The sequence below is a fragment of the Tiliqua scincoides genome, chromosome 1 (assembly GCF_035046505.1).
Source record: "Tiliqua scincoides isolate rTilSci1 chromosome 1, rTilSci1.hap2, whole genome shotgun sequence".
In the NCBI taxonomy this organism is placed as follows: Eukaryota; Metazoa; Chordata; class Lepidosauria; order Squamata; family Scincidae; genus Tiliqua; species Tiliqua scincoides.
The window spans coordinates 305692715-305717125 of NC_089821.1; the positions used below are offsets into that span (position 1 = coordinate 305692715).

General features: G+C 47.8%; 1 protein-coding gene across 1 annotated transcript; it reads left to right on the forward strand.

Moving 5' to 3' along the window:
- Positions 1-6997: 6997 nt before the first annotated feature.
- On the forward strand, positions 6998-14502 carry ZBTB25 (zinc finger and BTB domain containing 25). Its single transcript, XM_066612323.1, has 3 exons — positions 6998-7042; positions 10171-10350; positions 10915-14502. The coding sequence occupies exons 2-3, from the start codon at positions 10178-10180 to the stop codon at positions 12041-12043; spliced, it is 1302 nt and encodes a 433-aa protein (XP_066468420.1). The 5' UTR covers positions 6998-7042; positions 10171-10177; the 3' UTR covers positions 12044-14502.
- The last annotated feature ends 9909 nt before the right edge of the window (positions 14503-24411 follow it).

The following is a 24411-nucleotide window of genomic DNA, read 5'->3' on the forward strand; positions in this document are numbered from 1 at the left end:
GCTCCCCGTGGGCCGCATTGTGAGTCCCTGAGGGCCACAAGTGGCATCCCTGACGTAGATGATAGCCAGAAATAAGCACTTTGTTCTCACATAGAAGCTCATTAGCTGCAAATGACAGAAGGGAAAATGTGCAAATTTTGTTCATATTTTCAAGATATGAGAGAGTCAAAGTATTAAGCTGGGAGAGCCCAATTATAATGTGGGCAGGATAAATAGCTTCTGAGGGCTGCATTCGGCCCATGGGCCTTATATTTGACATCCCTGAACTACAGCATGTCCGGGCACCATCAAGACCAGCTAAGTGCTGCAGGCCTGTTAGGGAGAGTCTTGCCAGCCTGTGCTCACCGGTGCACATGGATAACTGCAGTACAGTGCATACTGCACATTCTTGAAGGCTTTCTGTGCTTAGCAAGGGGTGCAGCAGAGAATACCATAACCCACCTTTCCTCCAGATGTTTCCTGCCTTACTGGTTGAGTCTGAAGCGCAAAGCCCTTTGTGGTTTGGGTTTTTATTAACCCATTTTTGCCCGGCACACAGGTGTGCACATTTGGTCCCTGTTGCATATATGCAACATTGGGCAGAAATGTTAATTCCATTCATTAAACCCCCAAATTAGCCTTCCTTCTCTGCCCTACATTCTAAACTACCCTGTTTCAGTTAGCTGCATGGAGGAATACATGAGGATTCGGAAAGAGGCTTTATTCTGATGTAACTCAGAGTCCAAGCCTATGTATGTCTACTCAGAAGGGAGTCCCATTATAGTCAATGACGCTTATTCACAGGTAAGTAGGGATAGGCTTTCAGCCTCAGCCCAATCCTATGCATGTCTACTTAATCCCATGTAAGTGTGGATAGGATTGTAACCTCTGTCTGCAGTCTTACTGTGTTGGGAGATGATGGGAAAACCCCAGAGTTTGGAGGGGAAGTTGTGAAATTACCTCATTTTAGTTCCATTTCAGAGGTTTTAATGTGAAGGTCTTCTCTGTGGTGGCACCCCATTGCAGAAAGCTCTTCTGAATTAGGTTTGCCTGGCACCAACATAAGAACATAAGAACAGCCCCACTGGATCAGGCCATAGGCCCATCTAGTCCAGCTTCCTGTATCTCACAGCGGCCCACCAAATGCCCCAGGGAGCACACCAGATAACAAGAGACCTCATCCTGGTGCCCTCCCTTGCATCTGGCATTCTGACCTAACCCATTTCTAAAATCTAAAATCAAACTTGTCTGTCTTTAGGGCTTGGTGAAGACCTTTTTATCTATACAGAGCTTTTAGTTTCAGTTTTAATCTGCTCTTAATTCTCCTGATTTTTGTGTTGCTTTCTGCTGTTGTAAATTTTTGTATTAAGATTATATTTTTGGTAAACAGCCTAACGTAAAGAGAAAAACAGAGTGCTGGGGAAAGCCTCACCTGCTGTATTTCCCATCTGTCAGGTTATTAAAAAGGGGGAGAAGTGGGCACTTTTCATAACTCATAGCATTTCACAGATGAAAATACCTCTAATACTGAGGATTGCTGCCTTACATGTGCACACACAGAACAGAATTGAAACACAGAATAGAAAACTTCTATTCCTCCTGCTGTATTTATTGACCCTTCTGCAGTAGCCTGTCCTCCAGTGGCATCACTAGGGGGGTGCAGACTCCACCAGGTGACACACTTGGGGTGGTGGTGACAAGCCAAAATTGTGAAATCTTGGTATTTTTGAACAATACATCATGTTGTATATCATTCAGTGTTGATTTTAATGCAGAACACACCATGTTTAAATATCTGTATTCTACCAAACGTAATGGATAAATAACCAGAAAAGGACAACACAACTGCCTTACTTAACAAAAAGTGGATTTCCTAAATGCAAAACTGACCAATGAGACTGATTGTTCTGTGAGCCAACGAGGTGCGGTTATGACACAGCATGGAACCAATAAGGTGTTAGTATGAGTCAACTCTCATTTCCATGTATCAGAGGTAATACTAGGAATCTTATTCACGTGTGTGAACATCATCAAGTTGGCCACTGATTTTTCTGTTGGTTACTGATTTGTTGGATGACCTGTCTGTCTGTCTGTCTGTCTGTCTAATTAGAGGACAGGTCCTCTCGTGGATTGAGAACTGGTTGGAGGCCAGGAAACAGAGAGTGGGTGTCAATGGGCAATTTTCACAATGGAGAGAGGTGAAAAGTGGTGTGCCCCAAGGATCTGTCCTGGGACCGGTGCTTTTCAACCTCTTCATAAATGACCTGGAGACAGGGTTGAGCAGTGAAGTGGCTAAGTTTGCAGACGACACCAAACTTTTCCGAGTGGTAAAGACCAGAAGTGATTGTGAGGAGCTCCAGAAGGATCTCTCCAGACTGGCAGAATGGGCAGCAAAATGGCAGATGCGCTTCAATGTCAGCAAGTGTAAAGTCATGCACATTGGGGCAAAAAATCAAAACTTTAGATATAGGCTGATGGGTTCTGAGCTGTCTGTGACAGATCAGGAGAGAGATCTTGGGGTGGTGGTGGACAGGTCGATGAAAGTGTCGACCCAATGTGGAGCGGCGGTGAAGAAGGCCAATTCTATGCTTGGTATCATTAGGAAGGGTATTGAGAACAAAACGGCTAGTATTATAATGCCGTTGTACAAATCGATGGTAAGGCCGCACCTGGAGTATTGTGTCCAGTTCTGGTCGCCGCATCTCAAAAAAGACATAGTGGAATTGGAAAAGGTGCAAAAGAGAGCGACTAAGATGATTACGGGGCTGGGGCACCTTCCTTATGAGGAAAGGCCATGACTTTGTGTACCTTGGCTCAACGATCTCCGGCACTCTTTCTCTCGATACCGAGCTAAACAAACGCATCGGTAAAGCAGCTACCACGTTTTCCAAACTCACAAAGAGAGTCTGGTCCAACAAGAAGCTGACGGAACATACCAAGATCCAGGTCTACAGAGCTTGCGTCCTGAGTACACTTCTGTACTGCAGCGAGTCATGGACTCTTCACTCACAACAGGAGAGGAAACTGAATGCTTTCCACATGCGCTGCCTCCGACATATTCTCGGCATCACCTGGCAGAACAAAGTTCCAAACAACACAGTCCTGGAACGTGCTGGAATCCCTAGCATGTATGCACTACTGAAACAGAGACGCCTGTGTTGGCTCGGTCATGTTGTGAGAATGGATGATGGCCGGATCCCAAAGGATCTCCTCTATGGAGAACTCGTGCAAGGAAAGCGCCCTACAGGTAGACCACAGCTGCGATACAAGGACATCTGCAAGAGGGATCCGAAGGCCTTAGGAGTGGACCTCAACAAGTGGGAAACCCTGGCCTCTGAGCGGCCCGCTTGGAGGCAGGCTGTGCAACATGGCCTTTCCCAGTTTGAAGAGACACTTGGCCAACAGTCTGAGGCTAAGAGGCAAAGAAGGAAGGCCCATAGCCAGGGAGACAGGCCAGGGACAGACTGCACTTGCTCCCAGTGTGGAAGGGATTGTCACTCCCGAATCGGCCTTTTCAGCCACACTAGACGCTGTTCCAGAACCACCTTTCAGAGCACGATACCATAGTCTTTCGAGACTGAAGGTTGCCAACTAGACGGCGTTTGGGCCTCTTCAGCCTAGAAAAGAGACGCTTGAGGGGGGACATGATTGAGACATACAAAATTATGCAGGGAATGGACAGAGTGGATAGGGAGATGCTCTTTACACTCTCACATAATACCAGAACCAGAGGACATCCACTAAAATTGAGTGTTGGGCGGGTTAGGACAGACAAAAGAAAATATTTCTTTACTCAGCGTGTGGTCGGTCTGTGGAACTCCTTGCCACAGGATGTGGTGCTGGCGTCTAGCCTAGACGCCTTTAAAAGGGGATTGGACAAGTTTCTGGAGGAAAAATCCATTATGGGGTACAAGCCATGATGTGTATGCACAACCTCCTGATTTTAGAAATGGGTTATGTCAGAATGCCAGATGCAGGGGAGGGCACCAGGATAAAGTCTCTTGTTATCTGGTGTGCTCCCTGGGGCATTTGGTGGGCCGCTGTGAGATACAGGAAGCTGGACTAGATGGGCCTATGGCCTGATCCAGTGGGGCTGTTCTTATGTTCTTATGTTCTAATTTAGGTTGTGTGTATGATATTGTAATTCATTCTGTATGGTCTGGCTTGGGAGGAGTGATGCAAGCCCTAGTGATGCATCTACTATCCTCCACTTCTTCAGAATCAAAGAAAGGGTTCTTTTCTCCTGTTTGGGCTAAAGACACATTAGAAAAAGCACAATATTACAGTCTGTTGCCCAAGGATTTAAAATAAACTTCCCCAGCTGTAGCCTCTGAATGGCAGATATCAGTGGCGTCACGAGGGTTTGTGTCACCTGGTGCAGGAGGCCAGTGCGTCACCCCTATGATGGACCTTCTCCCATGCAGTGGACAGGACAACGCCCCAGGCAGTGGGTATGAGGATGTACCATTGCCCCTCCTCCACTGGGTTTTTGGCTATAACTTTTGATAGACTAGAGATATTTCAACATGGTTTGTTTCACTGAGTTTTGCATGAAATCACACATTGATTGAAATATAACATGATGGTATTATTGGAAAATACCAAGATTTAAAAAATTTTGTCCAGTAGTGGTGTCACCCCCGGGAACATCACGCATTGTGGTCCGCACTCTGCATTTTGCCTCCTCTTGAGAAACAATATAAAATATAGATTTTGTGCTTTCAATGGCAGGTTGGAATAAGACCCCTCATTTTTTTCCTCACCTGGGTCTCAGGAGAACCCCTGCAGGAACCCTTTTACCCTCCCACCCTGTGGCAAGATCTGTGATGAGCTCAGTCAGTGTTTTTCAATCTGTGGGTCAGGACTTCAATGGGGTAGTGAAGCCTCATTTTGGGGATTGCGGCAAACTTTCAAAGCCTGTGCGAGAGAGGGGGTAAATCCAACCCAAGGATGGTACTTCCTTATCAAAATGGGGTTCTTGATATAATCCTGCACAGCCTCTTCTTGCTGTCGTGCCCTGCAGCTCCTATGGCCAGCCCTGCTGAAGTTGCAACCTCACCAGGTTGTTGTGAAGACACAAGAGATAGGGGGAAATGGGGCAGGCGGCGGCAGGACGGATCAGCTCCTCAGAGGGGGAGGTGAGATTGGCGGTAGGTCCCCAGTCCTACTTTGTTTGTTGGGGTTGTGGCAAGAAAAAGGTGGAAGACCAGATCTGACTGGCAGCTGCTCTCCAGGGATTTTGACAGCTCTACACAAAGTTGCTGGCAACAGAACTGGAAGCATCTGCATGCAAAGCATGCCCTTTACCACTGAGCGATGACCCATCCCATGTGCACATACTGTACTGCATCTCTGCACATACAACAGTTGCTAGAGAACATCAGGCACAACTGTGATGATCCCCATGCGTGGGTTATGCTAATAAGTCAATAGTGTCTGTGTAAATTTACTTGATCTTTGACTGCTAAGAACATAAGAAGAGCCTTGCTGGATCAGGCCATAGGCCCATCTAGTCCAGCTTCCTGTATCCCACAATGGCCAACCAGATACCTCAGGGAGCACAGAGGACAACAAGATGCCTGTATCCAGGGGCCACTCCCTTGCACCTAGCATTTGGAGATACCTTACTTCTGAAACCAGAAGGTTGCACATACCCATCATGGCTTGTAACCTGTGATGGGCTTTTCTTCTAGAAATCTGTCTAGTCCTGTTTTAAAGGCATCTAGACCAGATGCCAAAACCACATCCTGTGGAAAGGAGTTCCACAGAGTAATTACACACTAGGTAAAGAAATATTTTCTGCTTGACATATCTGCTGAGCTACGACCCCATCTCTAGTTTCAGTGAAGTGCTTATGTCATGGAGTGGGGGAGGGGAAATTTTCTGAGCTGTTCTTGAACAACTGACACGCTTGACCCCCTGAAATCAAGCACTGGGCCAGAGCTTTTGCTAGGTGAGACGGATGCAACAGGATGGGGGAAAGGCTTAGAGGGAGAATCTTGGAGCATTTGCCTGCCCACGTGTGATGATTATTTCATCATCACTTTCCAGCTGCTTTTTATTGTGAGGTTCCTTTTCTTATTCTTATGATTGTCTTTTAATAGTTAAACCATTTCTGCCCAACGTAAAGGAATGTTTGTTCCTCTAACTTGGGGCTTCATTGTGGCTTCGTTGGTATTGGAAAGTTGGATAGAATTGGGCCCTGCATGTGCTGTGCAAGCGGACCCCTCCCCTTCGGAGCCATTCTGGCAGTGGGTGCAAAACGGAGGCATACGCATACGCCTCCATTTTGCAACCACTGCCCGGAATGGCTCCGAAGGGGAGGGGTCCGCTTGCACAGCGCATACAGGGCCCATCTTTTGCACCCACTGCCCGGAATGACTCCAAAGGGGAGGGGTCCACTTGCATGGCGCATGTAGGGCCCAATTTTTGCACCCACCGTCCGGAATGGCTCCAAAGGGGAGGGGGTCCGCTTGCACAGTGTATACAGGGCCCAATTTTTGCACCCACTGCCCAGAATGACTCCGAAGGAGAGGGGTCCACTTGCACGGCGCATGCAGGGCCCAATTTTTGCACCCACTGCCCGGAATTGCTCCAAAGGGGAGGGGTCTGCTTGCATGGAGCATGCAGGGCCCAATTTTTGCACCCACCGCCTGGAATGGCCCTGAAGGGGAGGGGGAGGAGTATCTTGCACGGTGCATCCAGGTGCCTCCCAAACTTAGTTCTTTGCCCCCCTCTAGCTACGCCACTGCAGTGGCCTTCGCGGGGCATCCAGGCTCTTCTGGCCCCCTTTGGCCACTTTTGATGCGTGGCAGGCGGTGCCTGCCTGGGATCCGCTCCCGAGATGCTGCCTCCAGCCACCATCCGCGGAGGACAACCTGGCCTGGCTGTGACGTCACGGAGCCCCTTGACGTCAGAGCGTCCAGCCCCTTGCCGACGGGGGGCTCTGCTCACTGCCTGCTCCCTTTTCTGGTCCGGGGGAGGTGCCAGCGAGAGCACCGCGCACGCGCGCCCGTCCCGGCTGCCGTTGCTCGCCTTGCGCGGAGGGCCTGGCGCTCGCTCGGTAAGGAGGCTGCAGCCCGCGCGGGGGAGCCTCCCCTGGGCCGGCCGGGCAGGAGGTGGCGGGGGGCAGTCAGCCGGCCAGCCCCCCCCCCGCACTGGAGGGGAGCTTCCCCCGGCGGCGCCTGCTGGCAGCCGGCACTGCAGGCCGGCCGTGGCGCGGCCAGGATCGCACCGGCACAGCCACGCACCCCGGTGGCCGCTGCAAGCCTTGCAGGTGTCTGCCGGCGCGGCTGGAGTCCAGGGACGAGGGTGGGGAAGCAGAGGAGGCAGAGCCTCCCCAGGCGCCCAAGCACAGAGCATGGGTTGGGAGTACTCGGGCGCCTCACACGGCAGCAGCACAGAGCATGGGTTGGGAGTGCTTGGGCGCCTCACATGGCAGTGGCGCACAGAGCATGGGTTGGGAGTGCTTGGGCATCTCACACGGCAGCGGCGCACAGACCATGGGTTGGGAGTGCTTGGGCGTCTCATACTGTGGTGGCACAGAGCGCATGGGTTGGGAGTGCTTGGGCGCCTCACATGGCAGTGGAGCACAGAGCATGGGTTGGGAGTGCTTGGGCACCTCACACGGCAGCGGCGCACAGAGCGCATGGGTTGGGAGTGCTTGGGCGCCTCACATGGCAGTGGCGCACAGAGCATGGGTTGGGAGTGCTTGGGCAACTCACACGGCAGCGGCGCACAGAGCATGGGTTGGGAGTGCTTGGGCAACTCACATGGCAGTGGCGCACAGAGCATGGGTTGGGAGTGCTTGGGCAACTCACACGGCAGCGGCGCACAGAGCATGGGTTGGGAGTGCTTGGGCGCCTTACAAGGCAGAAGCACAGAGCATGGGTTGGGAGTACTTGGGTGCCTCATGCAGTGGTGGCACAGAGCACTAATGTTTTGAGTTCTTGGGTGCCTCACACGACTGTGTGAATGGGTTGTGAATGCTTGGGCGCATCACAAGGCAGCGGCACAGAGTGCGTGGGTTGGGAGTGCTTGGGCACCTCACAAAGTGGCGGCAATTTTCGACGGATTCCAGTAGGGAGGCTCTGCCTCACCTGCCTCCTCACCCACCACACATCCCTGGACTCAAGTCCTTAGAAGTGATAGGAGCAGGGAGCCCCCTGCCCCGCCTAGAAATAGCAGACACTACAGCTCTGCAGTTGCCTCTGGGCTGGGTCCCTGGAGAGAGTGTAAGCCACTGATGGCAGTGCAGCTCCTCTGCGATCAAGCCCAAGCCCAGCCTTGCTCACTCAGGAAGGAACAGCCCAATCCTATGCTTCCCAAGGAACAGCGGCACCAAAATAACTACTGTATCCTACCACTGCTGGGAAGCCACCAGTCGTCCCCTTCCCCCAAGGAAAGCCCCAGCTCCCACAATGGGGCTTCTCAAGTCAGTATTTGCAGGCGAGAACCTCTATGTCAGGCTTTGCAGCCCAACCCAGAGGATAGGGTCGGGTGGAGAAGGGTCCTATCCCCCTCCTGGGCTGGTCATCCCCCATCCAACTCTTCCCCACCCTTACATAAGAACAGCGCCACTGGATCAGGCCATAGGCCCATCTAGTCCAGCTTCCTGTATCTCACAACGGCCCACCAAATGCCCCAGGGAACACACCAGATAACAAGAGACCTGCATCCTGGTGCCCTCCCTTGCATTGGCATTCTGTCATAGCCCATTTCTAAAATCAGGAGGTTGCGCATACACATCATGGCTTGTAATGGATTTTTCCTCCAGAAACTTGTCCAATCCCCTTTTAAAGGCATCCAGGCCAGATGCCGTCTCCACATCCGGTGGCAAGGAGTTCCACAGACCAACCACACGCTGAGTAAAGAAATATTTTCTTTTGTCCTAACCCTCCCAACACTCAATTTCAGTGGATGTCCCCTGGTCCCCTTCCCTTGCACCATAATGCCTCCCTTCACCCCAACAAGCTGCACTGTCGCCTGGCAGTGTAACGTAACCCCAGGCGCTCTCCCACGGTGTCCTTCCGGCGCTGAGGCTCAGTGCCGATTGACACTGGCCCACCACCACCACTTCCTCCTCTTGCAGTACTTCAGTGTGCTTTACAGCACATTTGCTAACTAGCATTGGCAGTATGCTCATACTGCTGGCACTGAAGTCCATAGGATTGAGCTCTAAGTCACATTGTGTTGAATAGGGTTACTCTAAGGTAGTGGTGCACAGAATTGCAAACTCTGTTAAATAGTAGGAGACCTAGTAGGAGCTGAAAGGGTCCAGCAGCAAAACACAGGCTTTGCCCCTCTGAGAGCCCCTCTGAAAGTCAGGGAGATAGCAGCCAAGTGGATTTCCCAAGGCAAGGGAAGTTTATTTAGCGACCCCCCCATGGAGAAGGGCCTCTCACCTGTCTCCACAGCCAGGCGTCTGCAACTGATGAGACACACAGAAGGCTCTCTCTGGATGATTGTAAGGATTGGGTCACCTCATATGGGGAGATGCAGTCCTTTGGATATCCTGAGCCAAATCCTGAGCCAATCCGTTATAGCACTGGTTCTCAAACCACTCCAGGGGTTTGAGCTCCACTGTAAGTTCTTATGGGGCTGGGGGGAATGGAGTGAAGCGATTGCCTGGATTGCACTGCTTTCAAGGGGCCCGGGCTTTCCTACGCTCATCCGAGGCTGCAGCAGGTTCCTGGGGGCATGGGGAGCTCCACGCGAGCCTCTGCAGGGCCCCCTGAAGTTCGCAGACACTCAAAGATCGTGACCCACTTCCGGTTTTCGGTTGCAGAGCCGGAAGTGGGTCGCGATAATTATTTTGACAGTTTGTGTGCTTCACGGCTCCATTTCCCCCCCCCCCGCCTCTTAAGGGGGCAGAGGCCAGGGCCCTCAGCCTATGGCCTTGTGATGCCCTAGTTTGAGGACCACCACATTACAGACTGTAAAAGTAATAACTAGTGCTTTGTTATGCCTTTGGAAACAGACCAGGATGCCATGAGTTGGGCTTCAGAAAGCTGCCCCAGTCTGAACCTTCCCAGCAGCATTCTCACTCATTGCAGTTTCCAAATGGTCTTAAAGGCAGCCTCATGTGAAACACGTTGCTTTGTTGGTAGACTTTGTGTGCCCTCTTTTTCTTTATTACATCAGTACACCAAATTAAAAGCATCCTTTATTTGATCTCATTTTGTCTCTTAGGAACGCAATGGATACAGCTAGCCACAGCCTGATCCTTTTGCAACAGCTGAACATGCAACGGGAATTTGGTTTCCTCTGTGACTGCACAGTTGCAATTGGAGATGTCTACTTCAAAGCTCACAGAGCAGTCCTGGCTGCTTTTTCAAACTATTTTAAGATGATATTTATTCATCAGACAAGGTAAGGCAATATTGGTTGGGGCGGGAATAAAATATTAAACATACTTCCTGACAAGAGGGGACATCAGAAGCTCCACAACTGCCACCAGTTTCAGGCCTTCTCCTTACATTTGTCATGCAAATGGCAAGGCCTGTGTTCAGTTTGAATGGCCCACAGGAGAAAGATTTGCCTAATTTCAGAAGCTCCAATAAAAGTATTATCTGAGAGAGACTGGCAGCCTTTTTATCAGGTTGATGTAAAATTTTTATTAGTCTTGCACTTGTGGTTTTTTCCACTTGAAGTATTTTTTTTTTAAAGTTGTAAAATTGATCTGGATTGGGGGTCCAGGCTGGCCTCCCAGCTATACGGACATTTCCATTGCCTTCATCTTTTAGATAAGTTATGCGTGATGCTTAATATAAAATATACGTACTGCCTTTCTACAAACTGAACCCAAGGCAGGGTGCAATAAAACACTGAAAATAATATATTCAATAAACAATTTTTAAAAATAACAGTAAAACAGAATGCAGCCACCCACTGTACTGTGATGTGCTTACTTACCTCTCACCTTGTTTCAAGCAGCGAATGCATAAAGATTCAGCCCACTGATATTCAACCTGACATCTTCAGCTACTTGCTGCATATCATGTATACCGGCAAAGGACCCAAACAGACTGTGAATCACAGCCGATTGGAGGACGGCATCCGTTTCCTGCATGCTGACTACCTTTCCCACATGGCAATTGAGATGAACCAGGTGCTCTCTCCTGAGGCTGTGCAGTCTTCAAATCTGTATGGGATCCAGATCTCCACCACACACAAGCCTGTCAAGGAAAGCCACCAGGCAAAAGACAACTTAGCGGGTCTCGGTAGCAGAGCGAATAGTCAAACTGATCATCCTCAGCTGCAGCTCTCCCTGGCTATTGGGCTCGATGATGGCTCTTTGGAGCAGCAGATTTCACACCCTTCCGTCCAGACAGCTGTTAAACCAGCAGAGGAGCTCTCAAAGCTGCCTGTGACTGTAAAGCAGGAAAAGACTGACCCAGAACCAGTGGTGTCCCAGAGTCACACCTCATCCTCTGCAGATGTCGATGTTCCAGCCTTCCCCAAAGCCAACCTCAAAGTCCATCTGTGTCAGTATTGCGGAGAGCGTTTTGAATCCCGAAGCAATTTGCGTGAACACCTGTTTACTCATGTGTCGGGCTCCCTGCCGTTTGGTGTCCCATCCTCAATCCTGGAAAGTGGTGACCTCAGCCAGGTTCAGCCTATTTCTGACAACTGTGAAACTGCTGAAAGTCAAGACCTTAGCTCCTTCCTGTGCAAAGAAAATGAGTGTCCCACCCGCAGCAATCTGGAGCCATTGCCAATTGGCCAGCTATCCCTGGTGTCCAAAGACTCTGAACCCATGGAGCTAAACTGCAACTTTTCTTTTTCGCGGAAGAGAAAGGTCAGCTGCACCGTGTGTGGCCACAAGTTTCTCAGAAAGAGCCAGCTGTTGGAACACATGTACACACACAAAGGCAAACACTTTAAATATGGCCGATGCCAGAGACTCGGCTCTGTGGCGGCTCCCAAGTTTCAGCCATACAGTGACAGCTGGACTCAGAGTGTGGTTAAAAGCACCACCCTCTCTCAAGGTCATGTAGATTCACAAAATGCACTAAATCCTGACCTCTCACAAGAGCACATTGACACCATCCTGGTTGAGTAGCCTCTTTCTTTTCCTTCCTTGATCTTGAGTACATTTTAGCCTGTGAATTCATGCATGTGTCTCAGTGTCTCTTCCACTAGCGCTGAAGATTTTGTGTGTTCTTCTGAAATGTGAAATGGCTTGTTGAAAGCCTTGCTGTATCTGACTTCAGCAATGTGGCTGCATGGCTGCCTTCCACATCACTACTCCAGGAATGTTTGCAGTGGAGAGACTGTGTGGGAGGAGTTTGCCACACAGTCCCAAATCGTAGTCAAACCCAGAAGGTATTGCTGTAGAACCTGAACAAAGCAACCAAATGTAGTACACTTGGGGCATTGTCCATTGTTCAGTGGATATGCATCTGCTTTGCTTGATGGAGGTTCTGAGTCACGGTTATCTCTTTAACATCTTCTGAGATAAAAGGCTTTCAGCTAGCAAGGTTAGGAATGATCCCTACCTGAGACCATAGAGAACCACTGCTGAGAAGATAATATTCAGCCAGGTGGGCCAAAAGTGTAGTGATTCAGTATAAGGAACCTTTGTATGGTCATGGCACAGGTTGTGTGTTCACCCCATTATTTCTCAAGGTTGAATATTCCCAAATGTTTCACACCATGTGATTTATAATTGAAATTTCACAATGGAGCATTTTATTCTCCTACCTTTTTTTTTTTTAAAGATATCACTCACAAATATTCAGACTTCAGGCTAGTAAGATGATAGTGGAAATATTCTAGGTTTCTCAGTAATTATATGAGAATTACTCTTATTGTCTCATAAGAATAAGAGTAATAATAGTTACTCTTGTAATTATGCTGCTGTAAACCTCAAAGTAGATTCCACAATTTAAAATAAATAAAGTTAATATAAATTTGATTTCTGTTGTTTTTTTCCTACTGTTTTAAGGACGGCTGCAATATTTAGGGGCAGACTTAATTTTTCAAAATTAGTTTTAACAAAAGGATTCTATAAAGACCAGAAGTGGCGGAGTCCATCTTTGAAGTCATTTTCCTCTCTTTCACTGGTAGGAATGCAGTGTCGCACATCTTCTAAACACAAAGAATATTTTATCTTCAGAACAATGGTTTTTAATTACTGTGCAAATATATATACATGTAGATGTAATTTTAAAAAATAATGAAAATGGGTACAATTACCAGGTTACAACCCAAGACTTGTGTCTTTCCTAATTAGATTCCTGAGGCAGCAAAGGCATCTTAGAAATACAAAAATTATCTGTGAAACACAGGTAAATTTTCCTTTTTTACTGTAACCGCCTACCTGTTACAAGTAAATATCCAACAGTTTCCAGTTCAGCATTCAGATGCATTATAGCAGCACCACTCCATACTGAAAGTGTGTTTTGTCTTAGTTTCTTCCCTAAGACTGTCAGAGAGGGAGCCTGATGGATAGCTGGGAAGAAAGTATTCCATGGGGAGCCATTTGTGTCAACTGCATAGCCCATGCTGGTTCCTAATACAAGATAGGAAATATTCACATGTGCAGTAGTAAAGGGAGTCAAGGAGCAGGTAGGAGTATCTGGGCAGTGACCCAGGGCCCACTACCAGTCCTTATGACAAGGGACCAATTGTACTGAAGTCTGGTTCTATTGGTCCTATAAATGATGAGATAAATGGGAAAAGATAAGGTGGGGGCAGGGCTTTTACTGCAGTAGGCAGAGAATTAGAAATTAGAACTAGGACTACACATGGTGCATGTGGAAGAATGGACTGCTTCACTTCAGGCCACTGGTGGGAAATACCAATTCTGAATTCTCCTTTGCAATCACGAAACTTTTGGCAAGTACAGGTAGATGACCCTTATCCGGACATTCAAAATCCGGACTATTCTGAAATCCAGACATTTTTGTCCAAGACTTGTGTTCTTTAGTGTGATCACTAGAAGGTCTTGTGATCATTCCCATGTACGGTGCAGGTACAAGCTGTAAGTTCTGTTCTCTGCTTTATGGTGTGTACCTGTACAGAAATTGCTGAAAAATGTCAAAGAGGCCTTCAGACACCCATATGAGTAACAGTGAATAGAGTAAGAGGAAGCATTTCTCATTAAATTTATGCAATTATTTCTAAAATCCAGACACCTTCCCATCCCAAGCAGTCCAGATAAGGGATACTCAACCTGTAGAAAAGTTATTCTTTTCTATTCTCTTATTCCACACAATGGGCACAATCCTAATCAGGTCTACTCAGAAGTCCTGTTTTGTTCAGTGGGGCTTACTCTCAGGAAAGTGTGGTTAGGATTGCAGCCAATAGGACTTCTGAGTAGACCTGGTTAGGATTGTGCCTTTAGTCCTATTATAATCAATGCAGCTTAAGTGTAAGTGTAGATAGGATTGAGTAAGTTTTTGAGCAACAAGTTTTTGAGCAAATTTTTGAGGAATTATCTGAACTAGTTGCTCCTTGTTGTGCTAGCTTTCCACTTGTAGGGAGTTCTTTATTCAAAAGAACTTTTTTAATGACATGTACATAGTTTTTTAGTTGGCAACCTTCAGTCTCGAAAGACTATGGTATCGCGCTCTGAAAGGTGGTTCTGGAACAGCGTCTAGTGTGGCTGAAAAGGCCGATTCGGGAGTGACAATCCCTTCCACACTGGGAGCAAGTGCAGTCTGTCCCTGGCCTGTCTCCCTGGCTATGGGCCTTCCTTCTTTGCCTCTTAGCCTCAGACTGTTGGCCAAGTGTCTCTTCAAACTGGGAAAGGCCATGCTGCACAGCCTGCCTCCAAGCGGGCCGCTCAGAGGCCAGGGTTTCCCACTTGTTGAGGTCCACTCCTAAGGCCTTCAGATCCCTCTTGCAGATGTCCTTGTACATGTACATACACACACCTTAACTGCATCCTGAAGTGTTGCAGTCTACCCTACCAGCTGAGGAGTCTATTACCTCATTCCTGCATGTGTAGACTAGACCAAAGATGTAAGAGCAAATGTGATCCAGTCCCAACTAGTATATTTAGTTTGGAGAAAAGAGAAAAAGTTCTAAGAGTGTTTCCTACATAGTAATTATCTTGGAATCTTCCTTGCATACAGACACTCTCTCCAACAGCAATGCTTCAATAAGGCCCTTGTTTTATAGCATTGTGCATCCCTGAGTCAATCCTAAATACTTTTCGGGCTACAATCCTATTTGCACTTTCCTGGGAGTAAGCCCCATTGACTGTAATGGGACTTACATATGAGTAGATAAGCATAGGATTGGGCTCTAGGTTGGCAGCAAAACACAAGGAATGGAAAGGCTGGAGTCCTCCATTCCACACCCTAAAAATAAACTCCAGTACTGTGCATGTGAGATGGACATGTTCTTCCAATTCATGTGTGCTTCCGTCATTACAAGTTCAGGAAACACACTTGTATTTCCTCTTATACCTGTAGGTGAATTTGTTAGAAATGTGGAGGATACAAAACAGGGAAGGAGCCCAGCTTGGGTGGCGCATTACAGCCCCACAGTTTATGATGCAGCCAGGAAAAGAAAACAGGAGTGTTCTGCAGTCTACAGAAACTCACCAACAGCTTTGGGTCAGTAAAACTTCTCTTGCTAGCCTATGAATCATTAGATAGGTGAGTGTGGATTTTTTCTATATTGTCATATTACTTAAGATGAGCTCTTAACTGTTACTTTAGGTTTAATTTTGCCTGAAACAGTAGATTTCTCCCCAAACATACAGAAATGTGTATAGTATGTGTTGATTCTCTTGAAAATGCACACCTTCAGTTATCTGGCCCATTTAAGTTCTTCGCTTGTCTTTTTTTTTTTTTAAGTAATAATAAAATGTTCTTTTGAATCAACACACTTTGTAGTTGCATTCATTCTATCAACTCATGTTTTCTGTTTCTTGCCTTGCATACTTTGTTGATCATGTGACTTGTTTACAAAATAAAGAATTCCCATTTACACATTGGTTTCAGCAAGCATCTGAACTATATATATCACCCAGAGGATATTGCACGGAGGATGGGAAGTAAAGATTTAGTGTTGATCCAGTGGCTCACACTTTGCAGTCAACCTGCATTCAGCAGTGCACCTGATCTACGCTCTACATTTTTGAGGTGTTCCAGTCACTATGTTGACTTTCAAAATAAATGCATTTTATTTTGAAAATGAAAACATGTTCATGTGCATAGACGCCTCTTCGCACATGCAACAAAATGTCTGAAGTTGCAATTCTATCTACACTTACCTGGGAATAAGCTGCATTGATTATAACAGGACTAAGGGCACAATCCTAACCAGATCTACTCAGAAGTAAGTCCTATTGTGTTCAATGGGACTTACTCCCAGGAAAGTGAGGTTAGCAACTTCTAGCCCAATTCTATTCTTCTTAGTGCCAAGAGGAACAGCGGCGCCAAAATGGCTACCACTGTACCATATGGGTACAGGGAAGGCAGGACTAGTCTGGGAAGGGAGTGGGACTGATGGAGGCTTCTCAGGTCTGCACTGGCAAAATGTTGCTTTGTGTTGTGCATTGGTCAGAAGGTGGCAGTAGGTACAACCCCCCCCCCCTCCCAGTTTCTTTCTCTATGAACATTCCCTATGAACCCAGGAGCTTTTCAGTGCTAAACTTCAGTCCAATCCAAACCAGAAATAGTCCAAACCAGACAGTCCAATCCAAACCAGAAATAACCCTGCTGATGCAGCCACAACAACAGAATGCAAGCTGCGTCCTGTGATGGGGGGGAGTCATGGATGTCTTCTGAAGGTAAAGGAACTTTCATTCCTTTACCAGGGGTAAGCCTCTGCTTCCTCAGTGAGTCTTCTTGGATCAGCACCAGCCATTTTGCTGACACAGAACTGAGGAGAGTAAGTAAGAGGGAATGGGGACAGGATCCTGGTGTATGCTGGTGGCACCCACATCCACTCCCTACTTTCCCCATTCTGCCTCCACTTACCCAGACACTCTCCTGTGCTTCCCTTCCACTGCCCACCCAGGCTACCAACTTTCTGGTGCTGCAGGTTCCTCCGTTCGTGCCAGCCATGTGCACTGATGGCGTTGTTGGAAGTACCATCGCAGCAGCAATTCCACTATTACAGCAGCACTTTTGCGAGCAGAACATGTGTTCTGCTATGGAATGCTTAGGATTGGGACCGGAGAGTCTTTCCACACATTAGGTTTGCAACCAAGTGTATTCTATGATCTGTTCACTGGCAGACCTGTCATGTTGCAACCTGCCAAGCAACTCAGGGCCACCCATTACCCAAATTTAACCCATTTAGCATAGATCTAACTTTTTAAAAAAATTTAAGGTACACCACACATGCATGCACAATGCAGATACTAAAAAACATATGTATTCTATGGGCACACTCACCCGAGAAAGCTGGGATTGTCTGCAGCTCTCCAGTGAGCTGACCCTCAGGTTACACACATATATGTGACGGGGCTGAAAACAAGAAGATCCAGGAAAGCTGTAAACTCACAACAAATGTCAAGACAAGACAGGTACCAGATATGAATCTTTATCAAGAGTAATAGAATCATAGAATGTGAAGTCACATAGAATGTGAAGGGCCAACCCTTACTCTAGTCCAGGGGTGCCCAAACCCTGGCCCTGGGGCCACTTGCGGCCCTCAAGGCCTCTCAATGCGGCCCTCAGGGAGCCCCCAGTCTCCAATGAGCCTCTGGCCCTCCAGATATTTGTTGGAGCCCACACTGGCCCGACACAACTGCTCTCAGCGTGAGGGCAACTGTTCAACCTGAAGTGTGAGCTGTGGGATGAGGGCTTCCTCCACTGCTTGCTGTTTCACATTTGTGATGCAGTAGCGGCAGCAAAGGAAAGGCCAGCCTTGCTTTGTGCAAGGCCTTTTATAGGCCTTGAGCTATTGCAAGACCTTCATTCATTCATATAAGTTCATCTTTAATATATTCATTTATGTAAACTTATGTAAATGTATTCAGATTGTAAATGTAAATTAATTCTTTTTTTCCCCAGCAGTGTCAGAGAGTGATGTGGCCCACCTGCCAAAAACTTTGGACACCCCTGCTCTAGTCCATCCCCCCCCCCTCCGGCCCAAGGCAAATAACTGATCACATCCCCGGCAAGTGACATCCCTTCCTCAACAGGCGCCAGACAACTTTTGCAGTTAAATTCTTCCTCACATCTAGTTTAAATCTACTCCCCTGTAGTTTCAACCCACTGGTTCAGGAGTCACAGAGAGCAAATCCTCCCCTTCTTCTGTGAGAAAGCCTTTCAGCAATAATCTCTCTCATCCTTCTAGTCTGCAGGCTAAACATACAAAGCTCTTTTAACCATCCTTCCTAGGACTTGGTTACCAGACCGTTTCTCCCTTTGCGTTGCCCCTCCGCTGAACCTCTTCCAGCTTATCAGAGTCAAGAGGATATTCCTTCCCAAGGAAATGTTTAATTCCTTATTGCCTACTATACTGCAGTGTAGCTTTATAGGGGGGGTTTATAAAGGCATCAAATATCTCCTTGATCAAGATTCATTTTGAAATGCACTGGGAACCCAAGGCCTAGCAGCTGTTCTGCCTGTGCATTTGTGAAACGGAACACTTTTTTCCTGCTATATAAGGAAACAGAAAGCCAGTCTGATTGTGCCGCACACGAAATAATCTCCCCCAGTACAGAATGGTGCTAGCATTGCCTGTGCACCTGAGGCAGTCCACCAGCCCCATGTATGAGGCAACTCTGGTAGCCAGGCCCCATGTAAGCGGCCCCTCCCCCTCGCTCTCAGGGGGCCTTTTGGAGGAGCGAAAGCAACACAGAGATGTCTCCTCCACATTGCTTTCACCCCCAGACAGGCTCTGAGAGAAGGGGAGGGGCAACTTACACAGAGAGCTTTGGAGATGTGCGGCACTTACAGCTCTGCCCCCCCCAGGTTCTTTATCTGAGTCATTTATCAGAACTGGCAGGACAAAGTTCCTAACAACACAGTCCTGGAACGTGCTGGAATCCCTAGCATGTATGCACTGCTGAAACAGAGACGCCTGCGTTGGCTTGGTCATGTCGTGAGAATGGATGAAGGCCGGATCCCAAAGGATCTCCTCTATGGAGAACTTGTGCAAGGAAAGCGCCCTACCGGTAGACCACAGCTGCGATACAAGGACATCTGCAAGAGGGCTCTGAAGGCCTTAGGAGTGGACCTCAACAGGTAGGAAACCTTGGCCTCTGAGCGGCCCGCTTGGAGGCAGGCTGTGCAGCATGGCCTTTCCCAGTCTGAAGAGATACTTGGCCAACAGACTGAGGCAAAGAGGCAAAGAAGGAAGACCCATAGCCAGGGAGACAGACCAGGGACAGACTGCACTTGCTCCCGGTGTGGAAGGGATTGTCACTCCCGAATCAGCCTTTTCAGCCACACTAGACGCTGTTCCAGAACCATCTTTCAGAGCACGATACCAGAGTCTTTCGAGACTGAAGGTTGCCAATACAAATATCAGACCAACTACTTGGCTTGGCCTGGCCCCTGATCACCAGCCTATCTCTTGCTTCTGCTTCAGACCTACCCAGACCTGTGGATCCTGGAGCAAAGCCCTGCCCTGGGCCCTTCATGTAGTTGCAAAACAAAGGGGATACAGAGAACGTACGCTGTTCAGTGGGGAGTACATTGCCCTAGATACCATGCCTTGAGGCAAGGCATCTAAAAGGCACTTGCAGTTTTTGCCAAAAAACAGAGGTGCCTTTTGGAAGCCTCTAAGACACCCCCTCAAGTTGTGGTATCTTTTGGATGTCCTTAAGATGTCGTATAGGAGGTGTTAAACATTTTGTGTGTGTGTGGGGGGGGGGTATTATGGGGCAATTTGTTAAAAATTTTGTGCCCCTGGGTGCCAGATGCCCTGGCTATGATACTACCTTCATTATGTCCCCGCTGCAACCTGATGACATATTGCTACTGGTTTTGAAGGTTCAGCAGTTTATCTGGCCAAGTGGACCCACTGATAGACATGGGCTCTTGGCCAATTCCCAATCAGGTTGGCCTGCTGATGTCATCCCTGGAGCCTGCACTGATGCTGTGCCCCCCCCCTGCAACCCTTCTGGACCCTGACACCTGGTTCCATAGCACCTCATTCAACCCTTACTGTAAGCACTGACACAGGCACCAAGGGGGCTCGTGATACAGTCCTCAAGAACACTGCGCCTCTACCAGCAAAAGTGGCAGTCAACCAGACAGCAACAGCCTCATCCCATGTTTCAAGTTCCTGGTTGTGCAGCGCAACTCTGAATTAGGGGTGTGGGAAGCCCTCGGAGAACTTTATTTTGAACGCCAAGGGTTGAGGCAGAGGTCTGCTCCCACATCTCTGAGTCCCCCCCACCCCATGTTCTTCCACCTCCTCTGTGCTTCCCACTCTTTGGCAGCATTGTGCTGTCACACGCTATGACTCACTGGAATTTATGAGGGAATTTTAAACACATGTCAGAAGGGCGTGAAGAGGAGGTGGGGAAGCGAGACTTTCAAAAACAGCTTCTTAGCAATGTGAATAATACTTCATTCTGGCTTTGACTGAAATGGCAGAGTGAAAGTTTATAGCGGATTTTGCCTTGTCAAACACTTCTTTGGTTCTTGGCATGTGGCCAGACCTGTCAATGAAGACTGGGTGAAGTGGGTGGCAAAGCGAGAAAGAGCAGGAGGCAATGGAGGCTTTGAGCTAGAAGGGAGGCGGTACTCCAGCTCTCTTTCCCACCCTTCCTTGTGGATAATAATGCATCTGACTTAAGACAAAGTGGACCTGAATCTTTTGCTGCCTTTCTAAGCCACCAAGTCAATGCCTCCCCATCACACTCTGTGGACAAACCAGGGCTTGTCACACATGGCATGAGGTGGGAGTGCCATTCTCGGGTGACAGAGTAGACCAGGGGTGTCCAAAGTTTTTGGCAGGAGGGCCACTTCATCCCTCTAACAATGTGTCGGGGGGCCGGGGGAAAAAAGAATTAATTTACATTTAAAATTTGAATAAATTTACATAAGTTTACATAAATGAATATATTAAAGATGAACTTATATGAATGAATGAAGGTCTTGCAATAGCTCAAGGCCTATAAAAGTCACCCTAGTCACCAGACATTCCAGTTCTCCCATCTTTGCTCAGAGACTTCGGGCATTTGCATAAAAGCATTTGTACATGGAATGCCCCAGGATGGGCTGCTTATTCGCTCCTTTGTTTCTGCATCCTCTCATTGTGCCAAACCATCTGTCACATCCCATCATGCTACCATTCCCAATTTCTTCTCCTACTCTGCCTTTACCTTGTTATGCTCTAACCTCCCCAGCCTTGTCCCATAGAGGAGTCCCGAACCGGATGCCCCTCGGCTCCTGTCGGCCTTCCCCCAGGGATCAGTTTAAAAGCTGCTCTGCCACCTATTTAATATGCGCCAGCAGTCTGGTTCCATTCTGGTTCAAGTAAAGCCCGTCCCTCTTGTACAGGCCCCGCTTGTCCCAAAACGTTCCCCAGTGCCTAACAAATCTAAACCCCTCCTCCCTACACCACCGTCTCATCCATGCACTGTGACCCCTGATCTCCGCCTGCCTAGCTGGCCCTGTGCATGGAACAGGTAGCACTTCTGAGAACACTACCTTTGAGGTCCTGGCTTTCAGCTTCCTTCCTAATAGCCTAAATTTGGCCTCCAGGACCTCCCGGCTACACTTGCCCATGTCGCTGGTGCCGACATGCACCACAACCGATACCTCCTCCCCAGCACTGTCTACCAGCCTGTCTAGATGAGAAGTGAGTTCTTGAGTACTTATGTTCATTAAATGTTGTTGTTACTGGCCTGCTGTCATAAGAAGCAATTCTTTCCAAGAAGCTTCATTCATTGCCTACCAAGGTACAGAGAGGGGATTTATGGAAGGCACTTTGCTGTGCCCCCCCCCAACTTGAAGTCACTTTGGTGGTGTTGTGTGTTAGCTTAGTTAGCCTGACTTTGCCCCTGCTTTGTCCTTGCCTCTGCTTTTGCTAGTTGGTCTGCCTGCCTTACGTCCTAAGCAAGCCCATTTATCATATTTTTTCCTTTATTTTTCACATTTCTTCGTGAATTTTATGCAACTTGGCAAGACTTGTAAAAGAAATGACTGCTGGCAAGCAAGCAATCCCCTTCCCCACATCAGAAAGGGGGACTAGAAATCCACACCAGCAAGGCTCAAGGTCATCCCTTTGACCTGCAGGGCTTGCTGCTGCATAAACAGAAGGTTTGCTGAATATTTGGAGATCATTAAAGGGGCAGCCAAGCACAAAGGACGGGCAAGGCCTAGAAGCCAGTGTGGAGCAGACAAGTCTCAGATATTGCTGGCTCAATGTCATATGTAACAGCATCGCTGAAGACCAGTGGCATAGCTAGAGGGGGTGCAAAGCACTGGGCTTTGCAGGGAGCCTCACTGCAGCATGCAAGCTGCCCCTTCCCCCCCTTTATAGCCATTCCGGGCAGTGGGAGCAAAACAGGCATTTGCCTCTGTTTTGCTCCCACCACCCGGAATAGCTCATAAAGGGAGGGGTCACTTGCACACTGCAGTGAGGCTCCCTGCAAAGCTTAATGCTTTGCACCCCCTCTAGCTATGCCACTGACTGGCAGTGTCTCTTCAACCTTTTAAAGAGGACCCTCCCAGCCCTATCTGGATTTACCAGGGTTTGAATCTGGACCTTCTTCATGTACAGCTAGAGCTCTGCCACTGGACTATGAAGGCCCCATTCCCAGGGCACTGAATTGACTGTTACAGTGGTTCTCAAACTTTTAGCACTGGGACCCACTTTTAAAAATGAGAATCTGACAGGACCCATCGGAAATGATGTCATGACCAGAAGTGACATCATCAAGCAGGAGAATTTTCAACAATCCAAGGCTGCAATCCTACTGACATTTACCCAGGAGTAAGCCCCATTTACTATCATTGTCAAAAGCATTTACATAGTAACCTGTTAAAAGTACAGATCTGTAACACTTCCCCAAATGCAGTCACATACCATAGTGACATCAAGTCTTGTATATTAAAATGAATGGGGACCCACCTGAAATTGGCTCACAGCCCACCCAGTGGGTCCCAACCCACAGTTTGAAAAACACTGGACTATTGAGCCTGGGCAATATCACAAGCCATGACGTTGAGATGCGAACTGAGTAATGCTGTGTTGCTCTTGCAAGCTGATATGCAAGTTCTAAAAAATGTTCACGCTGTTGATTGGGATGAAACTTGTGTGGTATATGTAATTGATACAAATAAGAATGGGTGACATTTCCTTTTACCTCCATGGATGTCACTTTGACAAAGGATGCTGAAAGGGGAGAGAGAGAGAGAAAGAGAGGGAGTTGATACCTGCCTTCTTTTGTGAAGGATTTTCTGTAAAACCCCCAGGATTCCAACCCAGAAACTGTTTTTCATGCTAGGGTCCAGCCTTGGAAAATGAGAGACAATACAGAGATTGCTTCCAGACATGGGCTGAGTCCTTCCCTCTCCACCAAAGAGTAACCACAGCCTACCCGCACACATCTGGGACCAGAGAAAAGACTTCCAGAGACCTTGCTCAAATTAAGTCAGGGGACAATGAGAGGCAAAGGACTTGTAGGGAATGGGGTGTGTCATTTCCAAGCCAGAAATGGCAGCACATCAAAATTCCATTGCTGGTTTGCTTCGAGTCAAACACTGAACTTGCTTTTAAAAGGCACACATGTCTCTATAGGCTCTTTTTTCACTCCACATTCTGGGGTGTCACAACACACAGGGGTGGGGAGGTCAACTCTTTCCCTTTATGCTGTTTTCTGATTGAAAATAATATATAATATAATATAATATACAGTATTTATATACCGCCTTTCTTGGTCTTTATTCAAGACTTTATTCAAGGCGGTTTACATAGGCAGGCTTATTAAATCCACGCAGGGATTTTTACAAATTGAAAGAAGGTTCTTTCTTTCAAGAACCACTACATTCAAGGTGTTACATTCCGATCTGGTTTAACATTCTGGCCTCCATCCTCCCATGCTCCGAGCAGATGGAACAGCTCAGCTGCAGCTTGCCAGCTGCTTCAAGGTCGCGCGGTGCCGGTGGCCTCGAACTGGCGACCTTGTGGATGTTAATCTTCAGGCAAATGGAGGCTCTACCCTCTAGACCAGACCTCCTGCCCTCCTGACCTCTGTAGCTATTTGTCACAAACAGCCACTAGGGTGGGATAATTTTCAGTGGGAAAATGCACGAAGGGAGAGCTAACCTCCCCCTCCCCACACTCCTGACCAGGGTTGCCCCTTCTTAATTGCTTTTTAGTGACTAAGGAAGTTTCCAATGATGATCACGTGTTTTAGAAACATGTTGGGACAACCCTGAATTCAAAACATTTTGAGAATCACTGCTTCTGTGAGATTACGAGCAGATGTACAGCATAAGCATAATGTACCACTATTTCTTTGTATTTTTCTTTCAAATGGAGTACAGTTTATATCAT

Excerpts from the sequence above, each read along its gene's own strand:
- ZBTB25 (XM_066612323.1), top strand. The coding sequence starts at position 10,178 with ATGGATACAGCTAGCCACAGCCTGATCCTTTTGCAACAGCTGAACATG. Across the intron at positions 10,351-10,914 it reads ATATTTATTCATCAGACAAG|CGAATGCATAAAGATTCAGC; the intron begins GTAAGGCAATAT and ends TGTTTCAAGCAG.